The sequence below is a fragment of the Candoia aspera genome, chromosome 2 (genome assembly GCF_035149785.1).
Source record: "Candoia aspera isolate rCanAsp1 chromosome 2, rCanAsp1.hap2, whole genome shotgun sequence".
Taxonomy (NCBI): domain Eukaryota; kingdom Metazoa; phylum Chordata; class Lepidosauria; order Squamata; family Boidae; genus Candoia; species Candoia aspera.
The window spans coordinates 147,998,763-148,022,379 of NC_086154.1; the positions used below are offsets into that span (position 1 = coordinate 147,998,763).

At 51.2% G+C, this 23,617-nt stretch overlaps 1 protein-coding gene across 4 annotated transcripts in view; it reads left to right on the forward strand.

The window, feature by feature from the left end:
* HDAC6 (histone deacetylase 6) overlaps nucleotides 1-23,617 on the forward strand; it is a 44,015-nt gene that overhangs the window by 15,344 nt on the left and 5,054 nt on the right. For 3 of the 4 annotated variants that reach the window (XM_063294137.1, XM_063294136.1, XM_063294138.1), the window contains 15 exons: nucleotides 24-150; nucleotides 1,214-1,279; nucleotides 8,798-8,857; nucleotides 9,961-10,050; nucleotides 10,142-10,248; nucleotides 10,379-10,446; nucleotides 10,590-10,767; nucleotides 11,580-11,708; nucleotides 12,011-12,179; nucleotides 15,807-15,940; nucleotides 16,129-16,197; nucleotides 17,990-18,182; nucleotides 18,707-18,856; nucleotides 20,386-20,560; nucleotides 22,081-22,550. In XM_063294137.1, coding sequence (XP_063150207.1) covers nucleotides 24-150; nucleotides 1,214-1,279; nucleotides 8,798-8,857; nucleotides 9,961-10,050; nucleotides 10,142-10,248; nucleotides 10,379-10,446; nucleotides 10,590-10,767; nucleotides 11,580-11,708; nucleotides 12,011-12,179; nucleotides 15,807-15,940; nucleotides 16,129-16,197; nucleotides 17,990-18,182; nucleotides 18,707-18,856; nucleotides 20,386-20,560; nucleotides 22,081-22,535 — 2,170 coding nt within the window. In that variant the 3' untranslated portion in view covers nucleotides 22,536-22,550. Of the gene's footprint in view, nucleotides 1-23; nucleotides 151-1,213; nucleotides 1,280-8,797; nucleotides 8,858-9,960; nucleotides 10,051-10,141; nucleotides 10,249-10,378; nucleotides 10,447-10,589; nucleotides 10,768-11,579; nucleotides 11,709-12,010; nucleotides 12,180-15,806; nucleotides 15,941-16,128; nucleotides 16,198-17,989; nucleotides 18,183-18,706; nucleotides 18,857-20,385; nucleotides 20,561-22,080; nucleotides 22,551-23,336; nucleotides 23,448-23,617 lie in introns of those variants that run through there. The other variant, XM_063294139.1, reaches the window with a different exon arrangement.

Consider the following 23,617-nt stretch of genomic DNA (forward strand, 5'->3'; position numbering starts at 1 on the left):
TCTGCTGTGACTACTTTTCCTAGCGTCCTTTATTTCTCCATCCATCGCTACGAAGGAGGGAAATTCTGGCCCCACCTTCCAGAATCTGACAGTCATGCAGTGGGCAGAGGTCGGGGAGAGGGCTACAACATCAATGTGCCTTGGAACCAGGTAGGGAAGAGTAGGGACTCTTCCCAGGTGGTAGGGACATGCTAGGCTGAGATTGCTGGGAGTGGGAGCTTGGCAGTTCCCCACTCCTGTAATGTTGCTTGCATGTGGTCCTATTTTTCTTAACAGCAGTTGCAAATAGAGCCATTTGGCTAGCAACCTAAATATGGTTTCAGTATCCCAAATGACTATCCTGTCTGCTGGGGGGAAAAAATGATGGGGGAGCTGATCATCTTTTGCAAATAGGCAGATCCCTGACTTTGCTAGTTAGACTGCCTAGTTACAAGAGGGAGACAAAGTTGTGTATGGATCTAAGTGCAAATTCTGGCATAGCCTTTTTAGGGAATGGGAAAATTGAAGGGGGTGGGTGGGCTTCAAATCATGAGAAAGGTCTCTCCACCCTCTTCAGTTGCTTGGAAACTGCTATGCTTTTTCCCGTTGCAGTAGCCACTCAAATTAAGGACACATTTGTCTGGAAGGGGGCCCGTTAGTACAGGCTCCAATGCTACTGTGCTTCTTACAACTAATAAACCAAGTTCACATATCACACCAAACCTTGGTTTCACCAAAGTACTTAAATAAGCCTCAGTTGGCTGGGTTCACATTGAATGGTAAACCATCAGTTTCATTCACAAAGGACCTTGTGTTCTTTTGTCATGGTAAGCCAACATCAAAACAGTTACACTGTGGTTTAGCATACTGGGTTGTGATTTAGTGTAGTACATGAATCCAGCCATTGTGTTCTAGAATCCAACTAGGAATGAGCCAAGATTCAGAAGCCAATTACAAACCATGACTTCAGATTATAGCTTGGTTTCTTTCTTGGGATGGATTCACACATTACATTAAGCCAAAAACAAACAAGCGAGGTTTTAGATCTGATTTCATTTGGTGTCCCTAATGTCAGACCCATCAAAGTTTAGGACCTTCCTTACTGTTCCTGTGTTACATCAGTAGCAGCTGCTCTTTTAGGCAAATGCTTGTGCTGTATGTGTGCACTTAAAGATGTTCTTTGTGGATTTCCTTTCATCTCCTTTAAGTTTAATGTGTCTGTTGGTTCCTTTAGACAGGAATGAGGGATGCTGACTACCTCTCTGCCTTTTTACACATCCTACTGCCTGTGGCCTTAGAGGTAAGCAATGAAGCAGCCAGCATTCTGAAAGGATGTACAGTCTGATCTATTTCTTGATTTATATAATCGTCCAGAACAGTAGTCTGGGATCATAAATAGCTTGTGGTAATCCAGGATCATAAAATATGAAATGCTGATGGAAAGCATTTCTTAATCTTGTGTTGGATGACATGCCCTTTAAAGCTGTTAGTACAATATTTAAGAACTAGTCTTGACCCTCTGTCTTCCTCTCTCTCTTGCTATGTAGAAGCGTACTATCCAGAACAGTAGGTTGTGTTCAAGCCAATGTCCAATCTTCTGCTTTCATTGAAACACAAGTGAGGTCATGCAGAATTGGGAATTGTTTTCTCTATGTGCAGTTGGTAGAATCATAGAGTTGGAAGGTTATCTTAAGAGGTCATCTAGCCTAACCTCCTGCTCAGTGCGGGATCCATTAGAGGATTTTTGCCCAGGCAGCTTCAGTTGAAAGCCTCCTTTATGTGGCATTCTGTTCTGTCTGACAGCTCATTCACAGCATGTATAGATTTGGTGATGTCATTGTCATCTGCTTGAATTTTTGTCATGAGTGCCGTTGAGCTGAAGACATCAGCACAACGGCACACGTGACAATAACGAGGAAGTAGAGGAAGGGACTTAAGATAAGCATAGCACGCACAACAACAGACACAGACCCCGGCCGGATGATTCAGCCATCAGGACACAAAAGAGGAAGAAGGAAAGACAAAGACAAGGCGGATCACGAGGCACACCCAAGCTGTTAGCAAAAGCGCAACGGAGATCGCCCAGCTGACAGCAATCACCGGCTGAAGGAGGAAACCGATTATGGGCAATCCCGGGGCACCAGCTGGGGCCCCGCAACCCTTCACCTACCGGCACGAAAGCATGCAGGACAAAGGGGGGATGACGCAACCCAAGGTGAGGGGGCGCTGACCGGCGCGGGGTATTTAAACCCCGCACCGGCGCGCTACCTTCACTCTCAGCTTTTTTCGCGCCTAGCTCTACGTTTGAATAAACCTGAACCTGCTCTTCTCTGAATCAGCGTCTGTGTTTTACTCAGCGGTAGGCAGCGCATGACATAAAGCTGAGAGTCACAAACTCAGCCTCGCCGAGCCCCACCGGACAACAACGAGCCGCGGGAGGAATAGACGGCGAGAAGAACAAGAGCGATGGGGCCGATGCGTCGCGGCCAAGGCGGGTGAACCGCACAGCAAGAAGCGGAGGAGGACCGATCGAGGCCAGAGGCACCACGGACCCCAGGAGCCACGGGCACCCTCCCGGCCCACCCCGAGCCTCAGCTCCAACCCCAGAGGGAGACGGAGGCGGAGGCGACCCGGCCACGGGAGGGAGCAACATACCTCCCGAGACCCGCGGAGACCCCCCCGCCCCACATCGCACCCCAGCCACAGGCGTGGAGCGTCAGCCCAACTGCGGCAAGCACGGTGGAGGACGGAGAGGCAACCCAGCCGATGCACTCCCAAACGGAGGAAGCTGACCAGCGGACGGGAACGCCTGAACCCCACCGGCGGCTCAACCCTGCGGAAACACCGATAGACCCGACCCCAGCTGCGGCGCGGATCTCGGACGGGGAAACACAAGCCAGACTCGCGGCCATGGAGGCCCAGCTAAAGGACCTCAGGACCATGCTGCAATCGCTGATGTCCCCCGCGCCACACAACGACGTTCCCGTGCAGGTACACACCCCGATCCACACCCCGAGCAGGTCGTCGCACTCCCATGGGCCAAATGCTAATCAACAAGCGGCCCAGGCGGACGAAGCCATGGGTCGGGAAGCGAGAAGAGGGGACTCACTGAACGCCCGGGCCCCAAAGGACTTCCCCATTTTCTTCGACGGGAACCCTGCGAAACTGTCGTTCTTCATCACGAACGCCAGGGAGTTCATGGGGCGGCACGGACACTCCTTTAACTCAGAAGTGGACAAGATCGCAGCCGTGGCGATCAAACTACAAGACAGGGCGGCGGACTGGTACGTCCAAATGTACGAGTCCAACTCCCCCGCCCTCTCTGACTTCCATGCCTTCATCACCGAGATGAAGCGCTACTTTGAGGACCCGCTAGCCAAAGAGAGGGCTAAAAGCGCACTCCAAAGCCTCAAACAGGGCGCACGCACTGTCCCGGACTACGCCCTCGAATTTAAAGCCCTCGCAGGGAAGATCAATGACTGGTCCGAGACCACCCTGCTAGAAATGTTAAAAAGGGGCCTCAACCGCGAGGTACTCCAATGGGCTCTCTACCGGGATGACCCGGAGACTCTGCAAGGCTGGATCCACCTCACGGGGAGAGCGGAACAAGCGCACCGCACCTTCCTAATGGCGACGACGGAAGACAAAACCAACACCAGCCCAAAGGTACCCGTGCCACACGTGGGGCCGGCCAGTCCCACATATCGAAGAAATTTACTCGCGGGCCCTGCGGGAGGTGCGGAAAAATGGGGCACAAAACGGCAGATTGCTTCTCCAACCGAACCCTAGCTAGCGCTCCCAAACCCGCACTGAAACCTAGCCTCAAACCAACGAACCCGCCGCTGCCCCCCCACCGCCGAATGACCGGAGCCACAGCGACACCGGACGAAGGCTGGGACGCTTACTTGGGGGGAGAGGACGCCGTAGACCCAGACCAGCCGGCGGGAAACGCTCCCCGCCTGCCCTAAAACGCGCCGCGAGGCAGGTGGTGGGACAGAGGCGCGGATCACTTTGACAGAGCGGCGAAAGCTCCGTAATAATGGCGGCAATCAAGCTCTCCGTGGGCAACGGAGCCACCACGGCCGCGGCACTAGTGGACTCGGGGTGCTCGAAAAACCTGATCCACCCCAACATAGTCGCCAAACTCGACCTACGCTGCCTCCCTCTCCCCACGCCGCTGGCATTTCACCAGCTGGACGGCTCAACAGCGGGAGAGAAACCAGCCACGATGCAGACCGAGCCGGTCACCCTACAAATGGGCACCCACACCGAACGAACATCGTTCGTGGTAACCCACATAGGACGGCCCATCGTAGTCTTGGGAATACCATGGCTCGCGACAAACAACCTGCGCATCAACTGGAAGACCCGCACCTTCCAATTCGACGACGGCGAGTACCGGGCGCCAGTTCCGGCGGGCAGGACCAACCCCACTGTGGGACGGGCAGAGGCGGCAACCCAGGACAACACAGCTACCCCAGAAGACCTACCTGAGCAATATGCTGACTTCTCAGAGGTCTTTGGAGAGGCGGAAGCTGATCAACTACCCCCCCACCGCAAGACGGACTGTAGGATTGACCTGCTGCCCGATGTCCCCTTACCTAGGCCGAAGATTTACTCGATGACCCCGAAGGAGATGACAACCCTCCGGGAGTTCATCGACAAAAACCTAGAGAGGGGATTCATGCTCACCGGTCGGAGCGCCCGTCTTATTCCGGGAGAAAAAAGACGGCACCCTACGGCTCTGCACCGACTACCGGGGCCTCAACGCAGCTTCCCTATCCAATAAATACCCCTTATCCCTCGTGAAAGACATGCTCGCCCACCTGTCCACGGGCAGAGTATTCTCCAAGCTGGACCTTTGCGAGGCGTACTACCGAATCCGAATCAGGGAGGGGGACGAATGGAAAACTGCGTTCAACTGCCCCCTAGGCGCCTTTCAGTACAAAGTGCTGCCATTCGGACTAGCAGGGGCCCCGGGGGTGTTCATGCAGCTCATCAATGAGGTTCTGCATGAACACCTGTTCAAAGGGGTCCTGGTCTACATAGACGACGTCCTTATCTACTCCAAAACGCACGAGGAACACGTGACCCTAGTCAGACAAGTCCTCGATAAGCTAAAAAGGGCGAAACTCTATGCCAAACCCTCAAAGTGCGAATTCCATAAAGCACGCCTAGACTACCTGGGGTACCGAATCTCCGGGGAAGGCATAGAGATGGACCCCGCAAAAGTCGAGGCGGTGGTGAATTGGGAACGCCCCCGTAACAGGCGCCAACTCCAGAGCTTCCTCGGCTTCGCGAATTTTTACAGGTCATTCGCACGGGGGTTCGCGGAGATAGCCCTCCCCCTAACAGACCTCCTCAAAACTAAAGGGGTGGGGGACACACGACGCGCCAAGAACCCGGGGACAGTACTGAATTGGACTCCCGCGTGCCAAACCGCATTCAACAGGCTGAAAGCGCTGTTCACCACGGAGCCAATCCTTGCGCACCCGGACCCAGAACGGCCGTTCGTGGTCCAAGCCGACGCCTCAGACTTCTCCCTGGGGGCCATCCTACTCCAAAAGGACCCCACAGGAGTCCTGAAACCATGCGCCTACCTGTCGAGGAAATTCTCTGAGACAGAAAGGCGTTGGCAGGTCTGGGAGAAGGAAGCCTTCGCAGTAAAATCGGCGCTGGAAACATGGAGGCACCTACTGGAAGGAGCCACCCAACCATTCGAGGTCTGGACAGACCACCGGAACCTCGAGGCCCTCCGGACGCCCAGACGCCTCAGCCCAAAACAGGTCAGATGGGCCCAATTCTTCAGCCGCTTCAACTTTCAGCTGAAGTTCATGCCAGGTAAAAAGAACTTCCTGGCTGACGCCCTCTCCCGACTGCCCCAAGACGAGGAGCCCGCCCCAGACATGATCGGGACGGTCCTATCCGCTTCCCAGCTGGGGATGGCTGTGACCACCCGGAGCGGCGCTCGGAGGCAGCCCAACCCCACGGCGCAACCAACGGTGGGGCAACCAGTGACCAGACGGCGCCAACCGCAACTGCCAGGGGGGATACGCGCGGACCTCACCGCCGCCCTCAAAACCGACCCTTGGCTACTAGCAAACCCCGACAAGGTGACGATGGCACAGGACCTGGCATGGGGGGAAGGCAGAATATATGTCCCAGACTCGCAACGCCAGGCGATCTTGTGCAGATCCCACGACACCAAGCAAGCGGGACACTTCGGGTTCCTAAAGACCCTGCACCTAACACGACGTCAATTCTGGTGGCGCGCACTGAGACGGGACGTGAAAGCCTATGTAGCATCCTGCCCGACATGCGCCAGGGCCAAACGGGCACCAGGTAAGCCCCCGGGACTTTTACAAACGGTGGCGGAGCCCTCCCGCCCATGGGAGGAAATCTCCATGGATTTCATAGTAGATCTCCCACCCAGCCAGAAGAAAATGGCCATTTGGGTGGTGAAAGACTACTTTTCGAAACAGGCCCACTTCATCCCCTGCTCATCGGTCCCGTCCGCCCAACAACTAGCCAAACTCTTCCTTATACACGTGTACCGGCTACACGGATGTCCCGCACGTGTGGTGACCGACAGGGGCACACAATTCACCTCGAAATTCTGGCGGGCCTTCCTAAAGCTGACGGGGACCCAACAAGCCCTATCCACGGCCTGGCACCCCCAGACGGACGGAGCCACAGAGGTCCTCAATGCCACCCTGGAACAATTCATACGCTCATACACCAACTACCACCAAGACGACTGGGTCGAACTGCTCCCGTTCGCAGAAGTCGCATACAATAACGCCGTCCACACGAGCACGGGGAAAACCCCGTTCGAAGTAGTCTCTGGGCGCGACTTCGTACCCATACCGGAGCTACCGCAACCCCCGAGACCCCAAGTGGACGCTAGTGACTGGGGATGGAAGATAGCGGAATCGTGGCCAATAATCACGGCAGCACTGAAGGAAGCACAGGCGGCCTACAAAGAGCAGGCCGACAAGCACCGGCGCCAGCAACCGACGTTCCAGGCAGGGGATATGGTCTACCTATCCACCAAATTCCTGAAGTCACCGCAACCCTCGAAAAAACTGGGGCCTAAGTATATCGGGCTGCTCCGAGTGACACAGGTAGTGAACCCGGTGGCAATACGCCTGGACCTGCCGCACAATCTACGGAGACTCCACCTGGTATTTCACACCAGCCTCCTGAAACCTGCAACCACCTCTCGATGGCACCCAAGCACGGCACTGCCCTCCCCAGTGATGATCGACGGCCAACAACATTTCGAAGTAAGAGACATACTCGACTCTTGCCGTCAACGGGGAACACTACACTACCTAGTAAGGTGGAAACACTTCCCCCACCCAGAATGGGTGGCGGCGCAACACGTTAAGGCGCCAGACCTGACCCGGGCATTCCACAGGACGTACCCCGACAAGCCGAAGGGTCGCCAAGCCGAACCGGCCCCTGAACACCCTTTCCCCTGCGGGCCGCCCCCCCCACCCGCTGCGCCCCCAGGGGAAAGGGCCCCCCAAGCCTGCGACTTGAGTAGACCTCCTCCCCCCCGGGACTCACCCTCCCCCCGCCCCGAGCCCACGAGAGAGCGACGATTGGTCACCAGTGCATGCCTGGGGGCAACGCCCAGGATGCACACATACAATGGCAATCGCACAACGCATAAAGATAAGGTTCCTACCTGGAGCTGAAAAGCACCCGACCAGCCACGCCTCTTCCCTCGACGAACTGAGCCAAACAAGCAGGGTGTGGCCGGGGCATGCGCATGCCCAGGGTGTGGTCGGGCATGCGCACTCGGAACACACCCTAAAGATGGACACGAGGTAGAAGGCGGAACAGAGGGAGGGGCGAAAACACTCCGGCGGGAAATTTAAAAAAAAACAAAAAACCATTTTTGACAGCTCTCCTGGAGAAAACCGGAAGGCCGGGGGGGGGCACTATTCGGACGGGGGGCAGTATGTCATGAGTGCCGTTGAGCTGAAGACATCAGCACAACGGCACACATGACAATAACGAGGAAGCAGAGGAAGGGACTTAAGATAAGCATAGCACGCACAACAACAGACACAGACCCCGGCCGGATGATTCAGCCATCAGGACACAAAAGAGAAAGAAGGAAAGACAAAGACAAGGCGGATCACGAGGCACACCCAAGCTGTTAGCAAAAGCGCAACGGAGATCGCCCAGCTGACAGCAATCACCGGCTGAAGGAGGAAACCGATTATGGGCAATCCCGGGGCACCAGCTGGGGCCCCGCAACCCTTCACCTACCGGCACGAAAGCATGCAGGACAAAGGGGGGATGACGCAACCCAAGGTGAGGGGGCGCTGACCGGCACGGGGTATTTAAACGCCGCACCGGCGCGCTCCCTTCACTCTCAGCTTTTTTCGCGCCTAGCTCTACGTTTGAATAAACCTGAACCTGCTCTTCTCTGAATCAGCGTCTGTGTTTTACTCAGCGGTAGGCAGCACATGACAATTTTGGTCTGCCCAAAATCTTTGCAGAATTTTCTTCTTGCTTCATGGGATGGAAATTTGGTGAAGTCAGCATTCTTCCCTCCTCCCCTCCCCCCCTCCTCCATCCACTGCAGACCTCTAGGGCAGCTTCATTCTTTGTGGTTTCATAATGCAAGATAAAGTTGCACCCCAGTGGGCTTTGTTCTGTATACAGGTGTCACATGACAAACAGTTCTTAGCAAAGAGCTGCCCCCCAGTCTTGTTCTTGAACTCTGGGAATTCTCTGTTATTTGTTCTGTTGCCTTCCCAACCAGACATTTTATTTTTGCTCTACTGTACTCTGTTTGCAGTTCCAACCCCAGATGGTCCTGGTTGCTGCTGGTTTTGATGCTGTAATTGGTGACTTTAAGGTAAGATGGTTTTTCTGCTCTCTGCAGAGCATGTCTCAGCAATTTTTAGATGTTTCAGCAAGGGAAAAAGGTTGAAAATCTACTTTCCTCCTCTCCTCCTGGCACCCTGGATTAAAGTCTCAATTACATTCTGGAGCAGGGAGAGTCAGCCTTTTTGGAGCCAGGGGCTGAGGAGAGCTAGAGTAAAGAAACGGACCAGGCAAGAAATGAGCAAAAGCTAATGTTAATTGAAATTCAGTAAAAATTAATTCAGTCATTAATTTGATTATCCTTGGTGTCTTTAATAAATTCCTCTTCGGTCACATTAAAACTGCAAGTCAGTGGCAACTTTTGGCATCATATACATGGCACAACTTAGGTACTTGCATCAGGTGTCAGGAAGCAAGCGCATAATGGCAACATTTGTGTGATGTTGTCACTGCCTATACAGTTCTGCTTGAGCTGCTGCTCTCACAAACCTCTTTAAGTGTAGGGATATCTGGCTTCCCAGCTGTCTTCTTGATAAACATGCCTGACCAATTCTGCAAAAGAAAAAAAAAAAAAAAATGATTGATAGCTAATATTTTTTGGGAGAGGGGTTGACCATTTTTTAAACTCCTGTCCTGCTTGTAAGATCACCAGGTTGTCCCAAGAGGTTAGACATTTAATCATTGCCTTTAGCTTTATGCATGGTGGCTGATGGCAGCTTTGATGGATAACTGGATGGAGGAGACTGGTTGCTCCCCTTAGACCATCCCTGAAGCCTCAGCTGGTGTACTGAGAATGAGGGCTGGGCTTGCCTCTTAGCAAGAGTGTTTTGAGGTATGGGATTGCTGGTGGCAAGGACAGACACAAGCTCTTTTTCTGTAGCCTTAGAGCTTCAGCTAGGCAATGCAGAAATGGCTCCATCAGCCTTGAGGACCAAGAGCCTTTCTCATTGCCACCTCTCTTGTTGCAGCCTTAGAGGCACTTCCCTGGTCTGCTGCAATAGAAGTAGTTATCTGCCTGATAACACCTTGTTTTTTTTTAGTTTCATTTAAGGTATCCATTCCCTGATTCATGCCTTGCCCCCTTTCCCAAGAGTAAGTCAGGAGAGCGAAATTGACCAATCTTTGCACCCCTAGGGGGAGATGGCTGCCACCCCAGCATGCTTTGCTCACCTGACACATCTGTTAATGTCGCTGTCTGGAGGCAAGCTGGTTTTGTCTCTGGAGGTGAGTGACTTTCTTTCCAATTTCTGGCCAGGGCTACGGGTGGGCTGTCTCTCAAGGAAGCCATCTAGCTTCTCCCCTTTCGCTTTCTCAGGGTGGGTATAATCTCCAGTCCTTGGCAGAGGGAACCTGCATGGTCCTTAAGATTCTTCTAGGAGATCCCTGTCCACTGATGGAGTCACCTCTCCTCCCATGTAGCAGGTAGTATTGATATTTCCCTTTTGGCTCCATCCCTGCTACCTGGTGTGTCTAGAATCACCCTGTTGGATCAAATCCAACCCCCTACTCTGAGCAGGAATCCAATTAAAGCAACTTCTTTTCCTCCTGTCAGTGCCCTCAGCTCAGTGTCTCAGACCATTGCAGTTCATAGCAAGTATTGGAAGAACCTACGGAGGATCAGTGAGTGAATGTAGCTCTTTTTCTCCCCTTCCTCAAAAGCAAGTAGCCGGGGGCACCTTTGCTGTCAATTCTTTTCCACTCTGATTCACAATGAGACACTCAGGCCTGCTCAGGACCCTCTCTGCCTCTTCCGTACAATTCAGGTGCTGACGTGCCCCAGGAGGATGGCAAACTCAGCGTAGCTTGGCCACCAGCCAGCCCTCTGTCTGTAGCTGATACCCTCTCCAGGTCAGCAGCTGAACTGATGCAGCCCCGGCCTCCTTCTTGCACAGGGCTAGTCTATGATGAGAAGATGATGGAGCATTACAACATGTGGGACAGGTAAGAATTTCAAATATTGTTTAGGTGAGTCGAAGGGAATGTTTCCATCCTTTCTGCATGTGTAACTCATGCAGGCCATTTTGCAACAGCTAGTGTAGTAAAATAAAATACAAACCGTGAACCATCTGGTAAAGGGAATGTCTTTGAACAGATGTAGAGTGTATGTTCCCCACTAAGTCACCATAGCTGACAACTCTACTTTTGACCGAGTCTCTATCAAGGGAACGTTTAATTATTTTTGGAAATACAGACTTTAAGGGCTACACTATTTTAAGATATTCACCAAAAACAGTCTATCAAATGGTTCAACCACATGGCTTCCAGGCAGGTTTGAGATCCAGTGTGTTTCTGTTCTTAAGCTCATTGGAAGGTCAGAGGATCCCCCATATGAAATTGTTCCTTAGGAGGGAAGTAGGGAACTTTTTTTTTGTATTAAGGATCTCTTCTAAGAATAATCTGGTGGGGACTATGTGCACTGGTGCACGGGGCTGAAGAAAGCAGTGGCTGGGCCCAGCTTCAGAAGTAGGTGAGGCCTTTCATTTTTTGCTAACCTCTGTTTTTCCTCTTCAAGCAGCAGATGATCAGAGAATGGGCAAAGAATACTTAATAGGGGTTTGAACTAGTCCCTTGCAAAAGTTTTTTGAAATTAGACCAAGAGGTGTGTGTGGTCCAAGAACTTTGGATTTTCCATCCCTATCTGAGAGGTTTTCTGAAGAGGCTGGTTAGGTTTTCTTTCCCTCCTAAAGGTTGAAAGCAAGATATTGTAAGAATCATGGCTTTCTCTCACTTTTAGTGTCACCTTCCTTCTGCAGCCAACATCCAGAACTGCCTCAGAGAGTCTCCAGGATCTTCCAGCGCCATGGGGAGCTGCATCTGACAGAGCGGTGCTGCCGGCTCCCAGCCCGCCTGGCCTCTGAAGAAGAGCTCCAAATGTGCCATAGGTTTGGATGTGTTTAGTTCCAACAGTCTTTTCAACACTAAGGAGAGCGGTGGGAGGTCTGACAGAGGAGGGCTGGGATAAGTCAGCGGTGCCCAAAGCTTCATACTCTTCTTCCTTTTATTTAAAGAGGGAGCGGAGTCCATATTACCGTGTTCTCCAACCAGATGCCCTCTAGAGGCATTGGGCTTTAGCTCCACAACTAGACTAGCTGACAGAATGTTAGGAGCGGAAGCCCAACCTGTCTGGCAGGCATCTGGTTGAGAAAGGCTGCCTTATTGCCTCTCCTCCTCCTCCTCTATGCAGCCTGGCTTATGTGGAGACAGTGAAGTCCACAGCCACCATGAAGCCCCGTGACCTGCATCGCCAGGGCGACCAGTACAATTCTGTCTACATCTGTGCCAGCTCCTATGAGTGTGCCCAGCTGGCAGCTGGGTCTGCATTCAATGCAGTAGAAGCTGTACTGTCTGGGAAGGTAAGTGCCAGGACCTTTGCAGGACAGGGATTGAGCAGTAGTTAATTCAGCCAGTCTCCTACTCTTGATGATACCCTTTTGTCCAGCTGCTTTGCTATGGCCTCTGGACGGGCCTGCCTCTAGCAAATGGCCTGCTCTGTAGATTCCTTTTAGCTTGGAGGAAGTTTATTTATTTATCTATTGATTTATTTCTCACATTTCTGCACCACCCATCTTGCAAGTGACTCTGGCCAGTTTACAATTCACTTAAAATAACAAGAGATTAAAATCATAAAAACAAGTACATCATAAAAATATAAATATAAAATACAGAAAATATTTAAAATTTATATGAAATATAAATTCCTCAGGGCCACATCACCGCACCAACCATCCCCATGATTAACTATTCCCCCTCCCACCCCAAGTGAGGTGACAAAGCCGGGTTTTCACTCCCTTTCGGGAGGGTGGGAGCCTGCCTCACCTCTGGGGGTAACATGTTCCACAGGGCAGTGGCCACAGCAGAGAAGGCCCTCTTCCTGGACCCTGCCAATTGACAATCTCTCATGGACAGGGTCTGTAACATGTCCTCTCTGCCTGACCTGGTGGAACAGGTCAATGAGGCAGTCCCTCAGGTAACCTGGACCCATGCCATGTAGGGCTTTAAAGGTGATAACCAACACCTTGAATTGGACCTGGAAGCAAACTGGCACCCAATGCAGCTTGCGCAGCAAAGATGTTATATGTGCCATCTTTGGGGCTCCTAAAACTGCTCGTGTGGCCACATTCTGAACCAGCTGTAGCTTCTGGATGCTCTTCAAGGGTAGCCCCATGTAGAGCCCGTTGCAATAGTCTATGTGGGAATTGACCAGGGCATGAGTGACTGACTGGAGGGCCTCCTGATCCAGGAAGGGGTGTAACTGGCGCACGACATGAAATTGGGCAAAGGCTCCCCTGGCTGCGGCTGCTACCTGCTCTTTGAGCAGGAGTCGTGAGTCCAGGAGAACCCCCAGGTTCCACACCGGGTCTGTCTGGGGCAGTGCAACCCCATCCAGAGCTAAAGATGGTAAGTTCCTGGATGCTGAGGAGCCCCCAACCCACAGCTTACCAGGGTTCAGCTGAAGCCTGTTGTTCCCCATCCAGGCCCCTGCAGCCTCCAGGCACCGAGAGAGGGTGGTCACAGCATCACTTAAGTCACTCGGGATGGAGGTGTATAATTGGGTATCATCAGCATATTGATGATACCTCATCCCGTGGCGACAGAAACCCCAGCAGTTTCATGTAGATGTTAAAAAGGAGTGGAGAGAGTATTGAACCCTGTGGTACCCCACAAAGGAGGGACTGCGGGCCAGATCTCTCGTCCCTATCAACACTGATTGGGACCGGCCTTGGAGGAAGGAGGTGAATGAGCACAAAACTGCGCCACCCGCCCCCAACTCCCTGAGCCGACCCAAAAGGATACCACAGTCGATGGTATTGAAAGCCACTGAGAGGTCAAGAAGAGCAAGGGTGGATGCACTGCCCCCATCCCGCTCCCACCAGAGATCATCCAAAAGTGTGACCAGAGCAGTTTCTGTCCCATATCTGGGCCTGAAACCTGACTGGAAGGGGTCCAGATAATCTGTTTCATCCAGGATCCTCTGGAGCTGCAACACCACCACTTTCTCAACCACCTTCCCTAAAACGGGGAGGTGGGAGACTGGATGAAAATTGTCCAGTATGGTGGGATCCAACAATGGTTTCTTGAGGAGGGGTGCACCAGCACCACTTTAGAGGTTGTGGGAAACCCTTCCCTAAGGATGAGTTCACTATCGCCTGGACCCACCCACATGTCACCTCCCGAACTGCCTTCACCAGCCAGGAGGGGCATGGATCTAATTGGCAAATGGTGGAATTGACAATCTGGAGGACTCTGTCTACTTCCTCAGGCCCAACAGGATCAAACTGTCCCCAGATAACCAGGTAAGTATGTTCCCCAGGCATCTCCACAGGCTATGCACCATGCTTAGAATCCAACTTGGTACGAATCTGAGTGATTTTATCCTCCAGATGCTTGGAAAATTCCTCTGCACGGCCCTGTAGGTGGGTTACTGGACCCACCTTCCCCAATAGAGATTGGGTGATCTTAAACAGGGCCGGTGGGTGGCATTCTGCAGACAATAAGTGCGGAGAAATATTGACATTTCACTGCTCTTACCGCCACAAGATGGGCCTTAATAGTGGCTCTAGCTCATGTTTGGTCGGATTTGGTCCTTGTCTTCCTCCAGCAGTGCTCTAGACGTCTCTTCAGAACCCTCAACTCCTCCATAAACCATGGAGAGTGTCGGGTTCGATGGGACAAGAGAGGTAGCACAGGCACAATCCTATCCAAGGCCCCTGCCGCCTCCCTATTCCAGGCAGCAGCCAGGGCCTCCGCTGGACCGTGCAGCAGATCCTTGAGTATAACCCCTAGCTTCCTTTGGAACCCCATCAGGTCCATCAGTCGCTGGGGCGGACCAATTGAATGGATCCTGCCTCCCTGCGGAGGGGGGTAGCACAGGAGAATCTCAAGGTCACTAGGGCATGATCTGACCATGACAGAGGGGACAGACGTAACTCTCCCTTCAGATCACATATCCACTGCTCTGACAAGAAAACCAAGTCCAGTGTGAGGCCGCTGTCCCAAGCCAGGTCCCGAATAATCTGGGACACGCTCATGGCCGCCATGGTGGGGAGTGTCCCACTCATCACACTGGAGGGACCCCAGCAGGGCACTTGGCCCCTCACTCCAGGGGGCTCATTGGCCCACTCAGGTCTTCACTTGAGCCACTTTAGGGTGCTCACTGGCCCACTCAGGGCTCGTTCACCCACTCGCTTCGCTGTGGCTCTCTATTGTGGACTGCACTCCTGCTGCTCTGGGAGACTCCATCCAGCCTCTGCTGCCCCAAGAGGCTCGTGGGCCACCCCCCGCCAGGTGGCTCCCATCCGCCACAGTGCTTGGCTCTTTATTCTGGCAGGCTCGCCGGCCTGCTTGGCTCCTTGGCCCAGGGAGTTTGCTGGCCCACCTGGTTCAGCACGGTATTGAGTCGCTGGGCTGGGGGCTCGCAGGAGACTTATAGTCAATCCATTGGGTCCACTGGGCTGCCCTAAGGGTTTGCTGTGCTGCTCAGTTGCCATGCTGTGCCTTCACTGCTCCAGGGAGATCCATCTAGGACTGCTTTCCGGGGGCTCCATGCTGGGTCTGCTGGGCAGCCCCAAGAGTTCGCCAGGCTGCCCCAAGAGTTCGCCGGGCTACCCGGCTGCTGTGCTGCCCCTCCTGGGTTCACCATGCCACCTGGCTACCGCGCCACGTCTCCACTGCTCCGGGGGACTCCGTCTGGGCCTGCCGGGCTCTGTACTGGGTCTGCCAGGCCACCCCAAGGGTTCTTCGCAGCGCTTGGTTGCTGTGCTGCACCTCCCAGCCTCATTGCAGCAGCCCACACCGCCCAGCTGCTGTGCTGCCTGGCCACTGCACCACCCAGCTGCTGCACTGCACCTCTGCCACTCTGCTGCTCCAGGGAGCTCCGTGGGACTCCGTCTGGCTCCTCCAGTTCTTTGCATAAGTCCCATTGCTGTCTTGGATTTCCATATAGCACTTATCCCATATTGTTTCTTCTTCTGGGGCCCTAGACTCAAAATGCTGTGGCCATTGTCCGCCCTCCTGGACACCATGCTGAATCAGATACTGCCTGTGGCTTCTGCTTCTTCAATTCTGTGGCTTTGGCAGCACGATATGCCCAGCGCCTGGCTGGGCGGCGCATGAGGTGAGTATACTCACAAAAGCATAAAGTTTTGTTTGACCAATTAAAGCAGGTTTAGCTCTTGAATTTTGTTCCCCAAGAGGTGTCCTGGGAGTGGGGATTCTGGGAGCTCCGTAACAGGTAAAGCTTATTTTAACTGAACTGAATTGAGGAGTTTAATTTACTGACCTGATTTTGGTTTTATTTCTCAGGGTGATGATACTAGACTGGGATGTTCACCATGGCAATGGGACGCAGCACATGTTTGAAGATGATCCCAGGTGCCAGATATCATCTTTTTTCCCGTTTGAAGGAACAGTGATGCTATATCCTACAGAATAGGGAATCAGGGTACTTTTTCCCCTGCCCAGCTAGCAGTCATCTTTATTTGTTATGGATGACAGTATTATGCAGTAAACCCCCCTGCCCCAGTTTCTTAATCAAAATGTTTTCTTTTTTGAGACATGAAATAACACAAATAAGTTAAAGTTATTCTCTATGAGGGAAGCCACATTTATTTATGTATGTGTGTGTGTGTGTCTGTATTTCTATCACCGCTCATCTCCCCCCAAAAAGGGGGACTCTGGGCGGTTTACAATAAAATTGACCATTTAAAACCATCAGTGTATAAATTACCAAACTAACAACTGAAATAATAAAATAATAAATATAAATATAAAATCCAAGTGTCAGAGATTACATTTGGTAGGGAGGACTCTGCGACACCAGCCACCCCCAGGAAGAGCTATTGCCCTTCCCATCCCAGGCAAGGTGGCAGAACCAGGTCTTTAAACCCTTCCGGAAGGTTGGGAGTGAAGGGACCCGCCTCACCTCACATTTGCAGTGGAGAATCTGCTTTCTCTTTTCTACCACTTGCCTCCTGGCCCCTGGGACCAATTTTCCCCCATCCTTGAACTAAGACAAAGGATAAAATGGCAGGCAAGCATTAAACATGCCTGTGAGGCTTGCATTAATTTTGATGCATGCTGAAAAGAGACCCCTCCTCATTTCTTAATGTTCAAATATATGTAGAATTGTTTAGCTTAGGGTCCCAGTTTGCAGGGGTAAAGGATAATGGGGCTCATACCTATAACCTGAGGGTGCCGAGGGCATGAAAAGAAATGTGGGCTACTTTCAGCTGGACACTTCTTAACTCTTATCAATAAAAGGGCATTGGGAAACTATCCCTTCTCTGCCTCCTTGTTGGATTTATTGGGGGAGGGAAAAAACACTGAAAAAGCCCCCACCCTTCCTTATAAAATTCCATGAATGAGGCCAGACCATGAGGGCAGGTCTCCAAACAATAGTAGAGGGCACAGATAGCAGAATTTTGACAAGGGTTTCTGGCTCCCTGTTCTCTAATAAAAAAGGTCTTCTGCTTTTCTGGTTTTTAACTTCGGCAGCTGAAATCACGAGAAAACTAGGAGGAGATTTCATCATGGAAAGGCTATAAGCTCAGTCTCCTGCTAACACAAATATCTGGACTGTGTGATTGTGTTCACAAGACATACCTAGCAGGTTAAAAAGGGGAAGTAGTGTGTCATATGAAGACCATACCCCAGTCAGTGCTATGTTAGAGGGGTTTAGTTTATTCCCAAACAGCCCCATGTTGTTTCTCCCTGCCCTTTGTCTCATCCAAAAGAGTTAAACCTCTCTTTCCACTGCCAGCAGAGAAACAAAGTCCTGGAGTAGCTAGGCCCTTCTAGGATCTCCCTCCCATTGCAGTATGTGGGAGGCTGTCAAAGGTGGCAGCTTTCTGAGGTCACTGGCTGCTGGCACAAAATGATTAGTGTTATTTAAAATAACAGCAGGCGTGTCAGCTTTGTTGTTGTGAGCACAGGTAGTGAGTACTCAAGAGGTGTTCTCCTTAATTCTGCATATATATACTGTACATTGCCCTCCTACTCCTTGAAGCCATTCTCCCATGAAGAACTTAGGGTTTTAATGGGAGGGAAGGAGGGAGGATAAAACTGGCAAGTCCAGGGAGCATAAAGGTGTAATTGTGACCTGTGGTTCCTAGGCTTCCTTTGCCCTCGGCCCCTTCTTTTCTGATCATCTCCCACTTCCCTCTAGTGTTCTGTACATCTCCCTCCATCGCTACGACAATGGCACTTTCTTCCCCACTTCTGAGGATGCAGACTATGACCGGGTGGGTGTGGGGCCTGGAGAAGGCTTCACCCTTAATGTGCCTTGGAATTGTTCCCGCATGGGAGACTCTGAGTATCTGGCTGCCTTTCATCAGATTGTCATGCCTGTTGGCTATGAGGTAGGCACTGAATATTCATGATGGGAAGTTTTGGGAGTGGCCCAAATGGTGCCATGATGGCAGTTGCTAGACGTGATGAAAGAGAGAGATAGAACAAGGGGGCTGTTGAGTGTTATTTATTTAGCTAGTTCGTTATTTATTTAATCAAATTTATACGGCCACCCATCTCACACAAGTGACTCTGGGTAGTGTACAATAAAACCAACAATTCAGGCATTTAGAGCCTTTTGCAGTCCTTTTGCAGGAAAATGTAGAAATCAAGGTTCCTTGCCACTGGACTAGAACTTTTAGGCATGTCCATTTGGCTAAGACAACTGGGTGGCCTCTAGGTAGGTTGGATTACAGCTCTCAAGAGCCCAACCCATCCTGGCTTATATTCAGGGATTCTGGGACTTGCTAGTCAAAGTATCTGAAGAGACCCAGGCTGCACGCACCTGGCCTCCAGTGGTAGAAAGGGCTGGCCTGGGCAAGGGGGTGAGCTGGCAGGAAAAGTGGAGGGAACACTCACAATGCATATTTTCTAGTTCAACCCAGAGCTGGTCCTGGTGTCAGCTGGTTTTGATGCTGCTCGGGGGGACCCATTGGGGGGCTGTCTCGTGACCCCAGGATGCTACGCCCATATGACCCACCTCCTCTTGGGCTTGGCAGGAGGGAAAGTAGCCGTTATCCTAGAGGTAAGTCAGAAGTCTCTCTTTCTTATCTGGCAGAGCCCTGCTTGTGAGCCAGGGAGCTACTTTTGAGTGTAGGTGGATTGGCAGTGTGAGAAATCATGAGGAAATTGGGGCTGGAATCCAGTGGGGTGAAAATGATTTGAGGAGGGAGTTTCAGGAAAAAAATAGGTATTCTTCTCTACTCCTTTTTTTTTGTTTGTTCTCTGTTTCAAAGCAAGAAAAAGGCTACTGAAACTATAGTTGCCATGCAGTTGCACAGGGCCACACATTTCTGTTCCTACGAGGAAAAGTCCAAATGCTACATTTGAAGACAGTTTTGTTGGGAGGAGAAGGAAAAATGTGCTGAACATTACCCTCCAATCCTAATGCTGCCAGCCAGTCCCAATGTTAACTTATTCATTTTTCATTTTAAATAAAGCAGAAGTCAGCAAGCTACAAAGCACCAGGTTCTCATGTCAGCATTATTTACAAGAATGCCTCTGGGCTCCATGTGGGCCCCAGAGGGCTTCTGACCCAGGGAAAAAGTAGAGTGGCTATCACCCTGTGCTTTATTTAGAAGGAGGAGACCTGCTGAGGGAACAGTCAAAGATAAACTAAAGAGGGAGAGAATATTCTGGAAGGCTGCAAAGGTACCAGGAAGCGGCATTCTCACAAGCTTGTCATCTGCTAAATTGGAGTGTTGGATCTGGCCACAATCACCATAGCTGCTATTGTGAGAATAGGCAACTGTTTTATGAGAATGTCCACAACATATTCTCAAAGTTCCCAATATGCCCACAAAGGTCACCTAACTCAGGGTAATGTGTACAGATAGTCCTTGATTACCAACAGTAATTGGGACCAGAAACTGTTGCTAAGCAATGCAGTTGTAAGGTGTGATGTCACGTGACCGTGCTGACTTATGACAGCAGTTCCGGCAGTTCCAGTTGCTGCTGTTAAGTGAATCCCGCGCAGTTGCAGTGTCCCACAGTCACAGGATCGTCATTTGTGACCTCCTTCCAGCTTCGCCATTGACTTTGCTTGTCAGAAGCCAGCAGGGAAGGTCACAAATAGTGATCCTGTGACTGCAGGACACTGTGACAGCTGCAACTACAGGGACCTGTCATAAGTTCCTCTCATTCAGTGCTGTCATAACTTTGAATGGTTGCTGAATGAGTGGGAATTAAGCGAGGACTACCTGTATTGAATTGTTGTGAATGCTCAAGCCCTATGTTAATTGCTGTTCTTACTCCTTTTCCTCATTCCCTCTCTTTCTTGTGCACAAAGTAACCAAAATCTTCCATCCTTCACCAATAGACAGCACCTGGTGTTAAGTTGAAGTCCGAGGGGATGATTGGTGGCTTATGTTCCCTAGAGTGGCTGAGTTGCATTTGCCGTCTGGAAGCATAACCCTGAGGACTAGAAACTTGCTGTTTCTATTCGATGGCAATGGAAAATCTTTATAGTAGCAGCTCTGTACTTGCATGCCAACCTGCATATAGACTGGTACCAGTTACTTTAACGTGGGAGTAATGGTGCTTTCTTTCTTTCAGGGTGGCTACAACCTGGAATCTATCTCAGAGTCTATGACCATGTGCACGCGCAGTCTCCTGGGGGATCCTCCACCCCCACTGGGACACCTAAAGCCCCCCCACCTGAGGGCCCTGCAGTCCTTGGCCCGTGTTGCTGCTGTGCACCGCAAATATTGGGCAAGCCTCCGACTGGAAGGTGAATAATCCTCTTCCATCTGAAGCATCTCTGCTCTGTCTGGGCTGATGCTCTTCGTAATAACTGCCACACCCTAGTCCTAGTGACTATAGACTAAAAAAAGTCTGCAGTTCATCTCTTACGCTTGCTGTAAAGTGATACGGGCCCTTAGGCAAGCCAGTATTTTTCAGTTTGCCCCACTTCTGTTCCATGAGAGGCTAATACTATGGAATCGTGCATTTGGGGCACCTGTGAAGTGGGAACGTGCCACGGTCTAGAGGAGAGTGAGCCACAGGTAGGCAGAAAGGGGACAGAACAAGGCAACAAGAGCAGGAGAGTTTTGCAAGGGAGCCTGTGAGTTGCAGAGCAGGCTGATTGCATGGGTCTGTGTAGTTTTCTGGCTGAGGGGTTGTGTGTTTGTTTGTTTGCTGAACACAGAGTCCGAAGAAGGGGCATGGGGGCTTTCAGCTATAGCAGACTTAGTGATCAGGTGACCAGCTAGCGGGTGGAGGAAGTAACATTTCTTAGCTAGGAGCTTATTCTCAAATGGCACTCATTAGACAGTGGACAAAGCAAACCAGAACGGGGGAGTTTTGTGTGGCAATTTAGCAGGGGGAAGAACGAACTCAGATTCTGCCAAAAGGAAGGTGCAGTTGTGTGACTTGTTAGGCATGTGTCTTCTTACCAGCAGAGCTTGCTTATTATACGTACTGGCTTGTCTCCTTGCTGGAGGGGAGGTAAGAGGACTGGAGGCCAGCCTTTCTCCTTTTAAGGCTCATCAAAGTGAAGATCACGTAAATACTATACAGAGAGAAGGCAAAAAGAATGACTCCTCTGAAGACAAGAAGCCACAAAAGTCAATTCCCCATCATTTGAGGTTTTCATAGAGGGGGCTGGGTGGTCAGACGTTTGCTATACTGCAGTGTTTCCCAAGCTCAGTGACTTTAAGATGTGAGGACTTCAGCTCATAGAATTCCCCAGCCAGCAGATTACTTACACAGTTGCTTCTCCATGCAGTGTAGTTTCTGAGCCAAGGGCACCCCTGGCCTTTGAGAAGCATGCAAGGGGCCTAACTCCAAGAAGTTGCAAAAAAGTGGGGGTCCATTAAAAGACATTTGATGTTCACAACCGTAGCACCAAAGCCTTTCACCTTGATGTTTAAGGGTGCCTAGCAACTATACAGTGTAGGAAAAGAGTGGTAGAGATTGGTTGAATTCCTGCTGATGTCGCAAAAGACTCTTCCCTACAAAATACTGTCACAGGGATGAGCTGCTGCAGAACAAGGCAAAAAATGCTGGGGAAGGGAGTGGAAGAGGCCTGATGTAAGAATTTAGAGAAGAGGGATAAGATGAAGTCAGGGGAGAAGCAGGGGGGTAGAAGCACACAAAAAACTGCCCAAGAAGGGAGGGTGGGGTTGGTATTGAACACCTGCCCATTTAGTAATGCTATGGAGTCATGTTCCCACCTCTTACATGCCCATCACTTTAACTGGGTTCCCATCACTTTAAGCATCTGGCGGTGACTTTCATTTTCCTCCCCAGTGCCTGCCACTCTGTGGGAGAAGCCCAGGACCCGGGCTGGGAAGGAAACTCCTGTCCCAAATGAGGTTCCTGAGGAAGCCCCTCAGGTGCTGCTCCAGAGCCCTGCAGCAAAACCTGTGGAAACTATAGAAGATGCCGTGGTGGGTTTGGGCTCCCTCCAGCTAGAAGACAGACTCATGGAAGAGGGCGAAACAGCTTCGAGTTCTCTCTCTCCCGACTCTAGTCCTGTGGGTGAGGAAGCTCAGCCAAAAGTTGGCGGCTCCCCTAAAGAAGCGGATCCAGCAGAGGATGCAGCAAGAGAAGGCGTATCGGCAGAGGGCTTCTCTGGTGAAGTGACAGCTGCTGACAAAGAGGCAGAAGTGAGCCCCACAGTTTTCTTCTCTATGGATCGTGGATTTTCCAGGCTGCTTTTCCTTTTTAGGGAATACTTTTCACATCAGCTTGTATTCCCATAGAACGATGGCCGTTGCAAAGCAGTTGGGGGCCTGTGTGAAAGGCTGTGCATTCAATCCGTGGGTGTTCCAGCCCAGGCTTCCTGGCCTCTCCCCTGACTCCACGTGTGCTGAGAATCGGTTTAGGAAGGAGCCAACCTTCCCATATGGCTTCATATTGAAGAGAAAGATGGTTAACATTGGGAAGGCTTACCCTCCTCATTGCCTGAGGAGCCCATGATTAACCGCAGGGAGGCAGAAAAAACCATACTACCCTGAATCTGTGATTTCCTTCTTTTCTTTTTCAGACTTAAAAATATGACCCATAGGGGGCTCCATTTCTGTTTTTTCCCTATTTGTCTAACTTGGTTCCTCTTCAGCGATTCTCTTAATTTAAAAGAAAGTGGCATCTAGTTTTAAATGGCATTCACTTGAGAGTCCCTGCCTGTTAGCAAGCTCTTTGCGTATGCTGGATTACAAATCCCATTACACCTAACAGCCGACATTTTTTTGGTCATGCTGTCTGGGATAATGGAAGTCACAGTCCATATTTAAAGGAACTAAAGCTGGCTTAGGGAGGAAAAGATAGTCTTTAAACAAAGGCAGCTCATTTTGGAATTCAGATGGGTAAAAGCTGCTCAAGCCAGCTGAAGCATTTAAACTATCAAAATTGAGGTTGGAAAGAGATGGGGGAGGGGGTGGCTAAGCCTCTAGATTTGGAAGCTGTGTCCCTACTATAAAGCAACTACGTTTCAAGGACTTCTGAAAAATATCAGCCCGCGTCATCTCAATCGCTCTTCTTTCCTGTCGCTTACCGTCATCCAGGTGAGCTTGCAACATCACCCCCCTGTTGATGTTGAGCTTGTCCTGTTGGATGAAGCAACCGGGGGCTGTTCTTCCTTGGATGAGGGACTTGGGGAAGATATGGCTGACAGTGTGAGTATGGGGAAGGGAAGGCCTTAGCAAGGGCACCTGGAGCTGGATTCCTTGAGTTTAGAGAAAGTTACGTTTGAGAGAGCTGCCACAGCATGACAGTGGCCTAAGGAAGAGTGAGCGGCACATTTGGCTTCTAGTCTCACTGGAAAAGCCTTTCAGCTAGAGACAGG